The sequence below is a fragment of the Balaenoptera physalus genome (assembly GCF_965194825.1).
Source record: "Balaenoptera physalus genome assembly, chromosome: 3".
NCBI lineage: Eukaryota > Metazoa > Chordata > Mammalia > Artiodactyla > Balaenopteridae > Balaenoptera > Balaenoptera physalus.
This window is the reverse complement of record NC_138890.1, coordinates 132,077,169-132,086,724: the sequence shown is the minus strand read 5'-3', so window position 1 is coordinate 132,086,724 and position 9,556 is coordinate 132,077,169. Positions and strand designations below refer to the sequence as shown.

General features: G+C 41.1%; 1 protein-coding gene across 3 annotated transcripts in view; it reads left to right on the top strand.

Moving 5' to 3' along the window:
- Window positions 1-9,281, top strand: part of GAPT (GRB2 binding adaptor protein, transmembrane) — a 52,673-nt gene extending 43,392 nt beyond the window's left edge. For all 3 annotated transcript variants that reach the window (XM_082457424.1, XM_082457422.1, XM_082457423.1), the window contains exon 3: window positions 385-9,281. In XM_082457424.1, the coding sequence (XP_082313550.1) occupies window positions 772-1,245 (474 nt within the window). In that variant the 5' untranslated portion in view covers window positions 385-771 and the 3' untranslated portion in view covers window positions 1,246-9,281. The remainder of the gene's footprint in view (window positions 1-384) is intronic.
- Window positions 9,282-9,556: the final 275 nt, after the last annotated feature.

Genomic DNA, 9,556 nt, shown 5'->3' with positions numbered 1-9,556 from the left:
TAATGGAAATGATTGCACATCTATACTCTTATCTCTTTGCTCCTATTGTGTTTGAAGCATTATCTTTCTCTTGAAAATTATTAGCCTTATGGTCAAAAACCATGTTGAAATCTAAGTGATAAAACCACTCAGGCTTCAGCAGAGACAGGTTCTTTTAACTCTCCCCCCACCACACACACACACACACACACACACACACACACACACCAGCTAGTACTGTATTTTATATTAAAACAAAAACTCACTAAATGCAACAGCTAGTACTGTATTCTATCCTGAAGGAAGAGCTCACTAAATGCTGATGCTTAATGTAGTGGTAGAAATTGGCAGATTTTTTATTATGCTATGTAATAAATATGCAATTAAAATGTTTCTAATTTACAGCAGGCACGTGGATGGCAGATCGTTCAACCTTCCCTTCCTTGAGTTTTCTACTCTGCTATTATTTTCCACTCATTTGTGCTTCATTTTGTGATTCACTGATAAAAAAGGAAGTGGAGTTGAATGAAATCCCCCTGACACAGTGCAATTATACAACAACAATTGTATAATCATCAGCTACAACAAGAGCCAGCTTCCAAAATCAAGTTTACTCATCTCTCCTCTACGTACACCAGGACTTTGCCATGATGTTCTTTCATATCTGAAACAGAAATGCCTAAAAGAGCTTCCGAAATTACTTTCAAACCATATCCTACAAAGAATTACAGTGGACTGTACCTGTGAATTCATTAAGCGCTACACCATACTACAAAACAGTACTGTGCAGAAATGCTGAAAAGCTGTGGAAATACTTCAGTGGCCGTTTCCTTAGGAATTTCCCTTCTTTTACTGTTGGTGATCTGTGGAATTGGGTGTGTTTGGCACTGGAAACAGCATAATACAGTGCAATTTACCTTACCAAAGTTTTTGCAAAGGAGAAAAAGGAGAAAAGACTATACTAAAAGAGTCTCCTTGAGCCCCCAGGTTATCGGCCCAAGACATAAAATCTCAGTTCAAACCCAAGACCACAGCTCTGCTGGGAAGGACACTAACATACATGACAACTATGAAAATGTGGAAGCGTGTCCTCCCCAAGCTAAAGAAGAAACAGACAACGGAATATATGAAAACACTTGGCAGACCAATTTCGAGGAACATATCTATGGAAATGAGACACTATGTGACCATTATAAGATGAAGAAGCCTAGTGCTTCTGAAGAAGCTCAAGGCGAAGACATATATATTCTTCCGGATTCATATTAACTTTTCAAAATGTGGGTTTAGTTATTGGAGGATAAATATTTGCTGGAACTTTTATTGTACTGATAACATTATTAATCAAGTTCTTCTGTTGAAACTTAATGATCTCTGTTTTATCTCCACCCTTCTGAATCCTCTCTGCGTGTATCACTGTGGATTAATTCTAGATATCCTCTCCACCCTCCTTGCCCTGGATTAATTCTGCATTATGTTTTATTGATTCTTCCTTCTGAACATTACTTGTTATATTTTTCTTCTTTTTCTATCTCCACCATCTTTTCTGGCTCAGGATTGTTGTCACAGTCTGCTAACTAGTCTTTCTGGCTCTAGTTTCTACATAATCAGTGATGCTGCATCAATCCCCGTGATGTTGCCAGATTCATCTGCAGAAGATATTCCCAACAGCCACCTCACTCCTTTGCATATAACCTCTTAATGTCGCCTCTTTGTAAAAGACATACTACTCATAATTCTAACTCCAGAATTCATGATTTTACACAGTTGGTTCAAATTCACTTTTCCAGTGACTTCTACTAATCTCTCACTTCTTTGTTTTCATCAGAATCATCTGAAAACCTGCCGAACCCATCCCTCCTCCACAGCTTTGCTTGTCCACCCCCTCTTAAGCCTGCCTCAGATCATAACTTCTTCCACAAGTTTCTTGAATCATTCCAAACCTACATTTGCCTTTTTTCTTTTCCTGATCTCTTATAGATCTTGCTGCCTGTTCAATTCTTTGGGCGTTTAAACATATGAATGATTGCAATGGCATTTTATTATTTAGTGTCATATGAGAATGTCTTAAATTCCCTACTAAATAGTAAGGAACTGTCTCGTATTCATATTTTAGCTCCAATACCTAGACCACCATATGAGGCACTCAGTATTATTCAGTTGACAAGAATTGAACTGTATATTTTACTAAGTCCTTTTGAAAACAATCTAATAAATTCATCCATCCAAGGAATATTTATTGAGTACCTTCTATTTACTTCTTACTGTGCTGTACACATCAAGGGGGTAAAATAGTGAAAAGAAAGACATGGGTCCTGAACATGTTCTGTCTAGTACGAAAGAAAAGACAGAAAACAAACAAATACTATGCTATTTATTAAGCTATGATATCTCTAAACCCACCCTTGGATATGCTGCTCTAAATTGCTCAGGCTGGAACTCTGCAAACTATCAATACCTTTTTCCTTTGCCAGGTGTATCCACGTTAGGATCTGTCAATAGCAGGCAATGAGGAAGAATGGTAGGCAATAAATAGGAAGCAAAAGGGGCCTTGCTCCTTCTCGTTCTCCTTACTGTTCTGAGAAGGTACTGTTGCCGTTTAACTTACTCCAGCATCACTGGTTGTTCACAGTTTCTAGTTCTTCCAGCACTCCCAGAACCAGCTTCTTTGCACCTCGTCAGAGACGCCGGCACCAGCCAAGCAGCACCCTTTCCTTGGTATCTGAGAACCAGCCCCTCAGGCCCTCCTCCAAGCTCCTGAGGGACCAGCAGGAAGCAAACGGCACCTCGAGCTCTGTGTCCCAGCCCTGCAGGACACCTCCTCCTAGTTTCCGATGATCCCCAGCCTTAGGTATGGTGGCTATTTCCTGCATTTCCTGTCTCTCTGGTACCTCAGTGCCCTCTTTTTGTCTTTTCAGTCTACTAGTACTTTTTTTAAATTGATGCTTTATATTCGGTTCTCCCTTTTCAGACAAACTGGTATGGTTTCCAGTGGACAAACTGGTATTTCCCCAAGTGGACCCTGAATGATACAACTAAAAATGGTGTAGTAGGTGTTGTGAAGAAAAAAAAGCTTTCTGTTTTTGAGAACAATGGCGTTCGTTCAGTAGGGAAGAGGATTTGAATTTTAATAAGATGGCCGAAGGAGGCCTCTCTAAAGGCACACTTAAGCTGAGACCTGAGGGTGAAAGGGGTTATGTAAATGGTGATGGGCAGGAAAGGAACCAGCATATGGAAAGAATCTGAGGCATGAAAGAATGTATGGTGCTCTGGGAACTTAAAGAAAGCCATGGTGTCTGGAGCTTAGTGAGGGAGGGCTGAAGTGACACCTGATGTGTTGGCGAAGGGGGGAAGAGTAGACACAGCGTAGCTTCTCGTAGGTCTTGGTAGGTGGCTTGGACTCTGACGTGGGTGCAAGTGGAATCTAAAAAATTATTTTAAGCAGAGGATTGACAACATTACATTTTTAAAAGAGCTACCAGGTTGAGAAATGACTGGAAAGGGTCAAGATGGAAGAGCTTAAGACAGTACAGAATATTGTTCAGTAACTTACTACTCATGAATGAAAATCCATAAAGCCTGGCAAGGTTTGAAATGGCTCCTATTCACTTTCTAGAGGAGAAAAGGATTTATGTTGATCTCAAGCATTTATGTTGGTCCTGGAGTACATGGTCATTTTGAAGTCTCAAACAGTAAGTTTTTTGCTAGAGTAATCTATACCCATGCCTACCTAGTACTCAATCATAGGAGCTGAAAATAACCTGCCAGAAACACCACCAGAGAGTATCTCTGTCTTGGTAGGATGGTGGGAATCAGGCTGGAACGAATAGGGGGTTTAATCCAGAACAGCTGAAGCGGTATTATCTAAAGGGATCACGAGACTCACTGTGGAGGTGAGCAGCCGCAGGTGGGTACTGGAGGAGCCGCCTGAACAGTCTGGTCTGAGCAGTCATCGGGAGGTGGTCAAGCAAGGTTTTTCAGTGAGCTAAGCAAGGGCCCATTTGCTGTGAGATCAATAGTGGGTTGGGGTATATTACTCTACCCTGTTATTGGGGTATATTATTATTACCTTTATGATTGAAGTGTTAAGTCAGACTGAAGTGAAACGTTGCAAGTTGCAGGCGTGAGCGCCGGGTCAAGGAGCCCGGTGCTCATTGTTGCTGGATGTTGGCCATGAAATCCTGCAGAGACTAGCTACGAGTCACGGGGTGTGAACATGCCGACATTTCTGTGAGTACGTCGTAAAGCCGCGCTCATTATATTTGACGCTACTGGGTCTTTTTCCCCCACCCCCAACTTCCTTCCTCTTTTAATTGTGGTACATGTGGTTACTTTTGCTAATAATCTAACTCAAACGCAAACTGCTCTTCTCAGCCGATGTAGACAAACTTTGTTCTTTTTATCTCTCAAGGATGATTTTCACTTTTGAGATTTTAAGAAGGTACAGAAATATTGTAAAGGATGCAGATAGGAGATAGAAATTTGAAAGGGGAGATGGGGAAGAAGGTAGAGGAAGAGGAGGAGGAGGAGAAGTAGGGGAAATGAGAGAAGGAGAGAGAGAAACGAGAATAGGAAATAGGAGTGGGATGGAGAATGGAGGGCATGTATGGTAAAAAGAGAAGTTGAATGACAATTTCCTTTACCCCCTCTGTTGTTTCCCCCCAACACACACACACACAAGAATTGCTAGTAAGGTAAGTAGATACAAAAAGAAGGAAGAAGTTGTCTGCCTTTACTGCCTTTCTAACCTTGTTGAATGTAGATAACAATTGGCTACTGGTAAACATATTGGTAATTGCACCCATCCTTGTCATGGAAGTGTGCTTATGTGATCACTACTAGCCTTCTCGCTGATCCTCAAACTTGCCTGAATTCAGGGACATTACATTCTGTCAGCCCTGAATGCTTTTCCTCCAGATATTCACACTGTGAACTCCTCATTTCATTGAACTCTCTGATCAAAGGACACCTACTCAGTGCTGACCCCCCCAATCTGAAATGGCCCCCTACCATGAATCTCAGACCCTTTTCCTTGCTTTAGTTGCCTTCATAGACTTATCACTACCTGACAGGTGTTCTTATATGTTTATAATCTGCTCTCTTTACCTAGAATGTAAATTCCATGAGGGCAGAAACATTTTCTGTCTTACTCCCTGCTTGATCACCAGTACTTGCTTATAGGATATGCTCAATTATGTTTGCTGATCAAATCATTAAGGTGTTTTCTTGAAGACTAACATTTTTAGTGAAATTGCTGAAATACTTTGGAAAATAACAAAATGGGAAAACTTACAAATATTATTTTGAACATCACTAATATGCAAGGATATATTAAGCCAGATTTTAATAGAAATTCAGTGCCATGAGACTTCTTGGCCGTTTCAGTACAAGTGAGCTTTGTGCCACATCAGTAGAAGGAGCAGAGCAGACGGGGCACTTAGGCCAGTGGGGAGACTGGACATTGGGTTCCGTGGAGGAAAGGGAAAAGAGGGGAGAGATGACCCTATTTCCACATTTTTAACTGCTATTCTAATCCACAGTAACCAGCTGGTTTTTTACAATTCAGGGAGTTATAAACTCCATCATCCCCTTTTAGTGCTTACATTGTGCTATCACTTTGCAGCATGGTATTCTTGTTCCCTCTCTCCCCTCAGCTCTTTTGCAAGTTCCTTTCCTCTTGTACACCCATTCAGCACAGTGGTGTGCCATGAGGCTTACCTTGGCTCCCAGCTTCTTCTCACACTTCTTCCCCATGTGACTTAGACATTTATACCTGAACTCTCCTGCCCCCAATGTCCTTTGGAAGTATTTGACTCACATAGCTCACCATCTAATGCTTATTTCTATGCAGTATTATCCTTCAGACATCTGAAATTCAGCATGGGCCAAACTGATGGCTAGGGGTCAAGGCGTGGGTGTCACTCAGAAATAGAAATGAAATTAATGACGGGATCAGAGACGGCTCAGAGGTAAAGGGAGGGTGTCCATTGCACGGGATGCTTGCTAATAATTTCAGAAGCTGACAGTTCAGAACGTCCCAGTGTCAAAAACGTCAGCCTCAAAGTATCATGGTGTCAATATGCCATGTACTGAGTAGCTGCCTCTTCAACATTAGTGCCTGGCTCAAACAAACAAGATTTGTCCCTGTGATCCCCAGTCACTGAATTCAGGTGGTGTCACATTTAGCAAACAGTGTGTCTCTCCTTCTCTTCCCCTGACTGCTGACTGATGAGCTCTGAAACATAAGACTCTGTGTATAGTAGCAGGAAGGGGTCCAGGGCTTGCTGGGCGTCAGGCTGGTGGACTTGTCTGATGACTGTAGATGTATGGCTCCGTAGTGCTACTTATTTCACTTACTTCAACATTTTTGTTTGTTCCTTATTTTTACATCTTTTTAGGATAACTACATTGAGCTGACCTAAAAAATCAGTGGTTAGTGGACTAAATCATGAAAAAAAACACAGACCACAGGCCAGGGATTTTAGAATTTGTCCACTTTAAGTGAATGGTTATCTACTGATATCCCTGTGAAGGATAGGAAAATTGCAAATACAGCTTGAATAAAAAGCACCTTCTGGTAGATGCTTACAGTTGGATAGACAGGAAGTTGCAGAACACCAAATTCACGAAATTTATAACAAGGGACTCTCATGATCTAGTAGGATAAAGTGATTTCAGTCATGTAACAAATATTTGTGAAGCACCTGTGATGTATCAAACACTGAAGGAGCACTGGAAATTCAGCAGTGGGGTTAGTGGATGGAGGGTATAGAGACAGACCCTGCATCTGCATTCGGTGGGCTTACACAGTTATAAGGAGTTCTGATACTTCTACAGGCTATTAGAATGTATTGAGATAATGGTATAACAGGGAAGCACGTGGTATAATGGAAGACTCACCAGGCTTGGGGTTGAGAAGGCTTTCCTGTGGAAAGTGACACCTAACCTGAGACCTGGAGGACAAATACGAGATAGCCAGGCAAGGAGGCTGAGGGAATGATGTTCCAAAAAGAGGGGACAGCATGTGTGAGGACCCAGAGTATGGGCTGTGTTCAAGAAGTGAAAGAAGATAAATACCACGTAAGTGTAGAGTGTAAAGGGAGACGGGCAAGAGGAAGGTGGTGCTGTGAGCAAAGGTCCGCTGATATAGGGCTTTGTATGACAAGCTGAGGAATTTGGACTTTATCCTGACAAAGCTGATACCCGTGATATCAGAATAGGATCTTGGAAGCAGAAATGGCATTGATTTTTCCAAAAACCATAGGGTATTGCAAATAAATAATTTCTCAGCTGTAACAGAATATGGGAAGTGAGATTCTGAGGTTCAGGATATGGGACTTGATTCTCACAGGCACATATCTATGAGTTTTATAAAATAAGCCGTGCTCTCCAGTGTTTTATTAAGGCTCCCATAGCTTTTCATTTAAATTCAGCTCCCGTAGTTTTGCATTTTGCGATTCTCCCAATAGAGATGGGAATTAAGCAAATGAGAGAGGCTCAAACAAAAGGAAGCACAGAAGATGGTAAATTGCCAGATGCAATCAAGGCTGATGAAGGTGTGACTGCAGCTATTGACCTATGCTGTTGCCATGGGAACAAAAGCTCTGTGGTTCTGGAGTGCTTTTCCTTTTTAAGGACCGACTGGCTTTAGTGAATAGTTAAGACTGAAAATTATGGAAGTCAGATCATCCACTGCCACATGTATTCTAAACCTTTGTTAGTGACAGAGACGGTGGCTCGCTGGGTCTGAGGTGAGCTCCCCAGAAGCCCGGAAGCTGTCAAAGGCATAAGGTTGAGGCTCAGTGAAAGGCAGAGTTTAGCTGTTGCCTCAGGCCCACTTCCCCAGCTCCACTCCATGCTAGACTGACATATTAATTGTGATACTGAGAATTTAGGAGGAGGAATATAATTCACTAGACTTTATTAACATATGATTTTTTAATTATCAAATTAGGATATTGGAAACTCATCAAGCAAATACACAGAAATGTACATTTTATTTTCCTTCTTAGTTGTTTCCGAGAAGACTGTAGTCCTCATTACATTCCTACTATTGGAGTGGCTTCTGAGCACCAAGCACCATGATAAGGCTTAATGTGAATTATCTTTCTTAATTCACCAACAGTTCTATTGCATTTGTACTGTTGTTATCCCCATTTTACAGAAGAGAAGATTGAGACTTAAGGAAGTTAAAATCTGACCAAAGATCTTAGTGTCAATAAAAAAAAAAAAAAATGGAGGCAGGATTTGAACCCAGTCACTCTGATGAGGGACTTGCTCAGGTTATTTTATTACAGTAGTCTTAGTAGATGATATCTTCTATCTTAGCATCATGGAATTTCAGACCTAGAAAATAACTTGGAAATTATCTAAACTGACTTCCTCATATTGCAAATGAGAACAATGAGTCCCAGAAAGTTTATGTGACTTCCCTAAAGTAATACAGTGATTCATGACTAACCAGGATCAGAACTCAGGGCTATTCAGCGTAACTTGCTGCCTTTCTTATTGACTGAAAATAGAAAGGTTTTGTTTGTTTCTTAATCCAAGTCTTCTTCACAGCATCCTTTCAAGTCTCATTTCCTGAAGGCTTTGCTTTTATCTATTTTATTTTAGCTGGGCCTTCTCTTCTCTACATTTAGAAATGATGCTGATTTTTCTAAATGTTAAGCAAAGATAGTCCTAAGAGAGCAGAGTGTACAGATTTCTTAATGCATGTGGTTCTCGTGTGACCGGAGCTAAGTAATGAAGCCCATCAATCAGGAGTGGAGTGGTGCACGACATGTCCTCTTTTGGTCATTATTTCTTAAAATGTACTCTTTTGTCATCTTGTCTCATCTGGCAGAATTTGTCCAGACTATATACACTTTTAACTCAATTATCTGATAAGAGAAACACATGACCAACAGAAGAGGCACTTTCAGGGTGAGGGGAAGGGGGAGGAGGTGGGGAAATGTCTGTGACAACTGCATTGCAATGAGAGGGCTGGAGAGCACATTTGAAGGAAGAGCTAATGACAGATATTGTCTCTGGGCTGGAATGGCAAGGGCCTAGAAGCTATTTTCAGTCTGTTTGTTCCAGAAGATCAAGGAGAATATTGTGAAGTACCTGAGCAAGGAAAAGTCTGATGTTACATTTAAGGGAAAATCTCCTCCTTTTAAAATCAAAAGATGGAAAAGCAAAAGCAAAGCAATAATTACTTTTGAATTTGCTAGATCAGCTAATTAAATCTTAGAGCAAAGGTTTGGGAGAGGACTAGAACAGTGCACGGGAGGGGGAACATTTAGAAAAAGGAGGAATGAAAAGATGCACAAAAAAGAACCCTTGAGAATATATAATCCCCTTAATGGTAATCAAAAGAGAACGTTCTGTCTAAAGGTGAAAGCTAGACATCTACAAGGGCTAGGCAAGGACATATATTCATGAATGAGGCTGCTGAAAGGCAGTGGGGGGCTAAGAGTCTTGTATGTGGAGCAAGTGAAAGGGCTGCCTGAGTGTCTTTCCTTTTCAGACCCTCTGCAGAACAAACAATAATCAAACAAATGTGTCCCTTAGCTCTAAATCAAGATGTAGTTCTTTG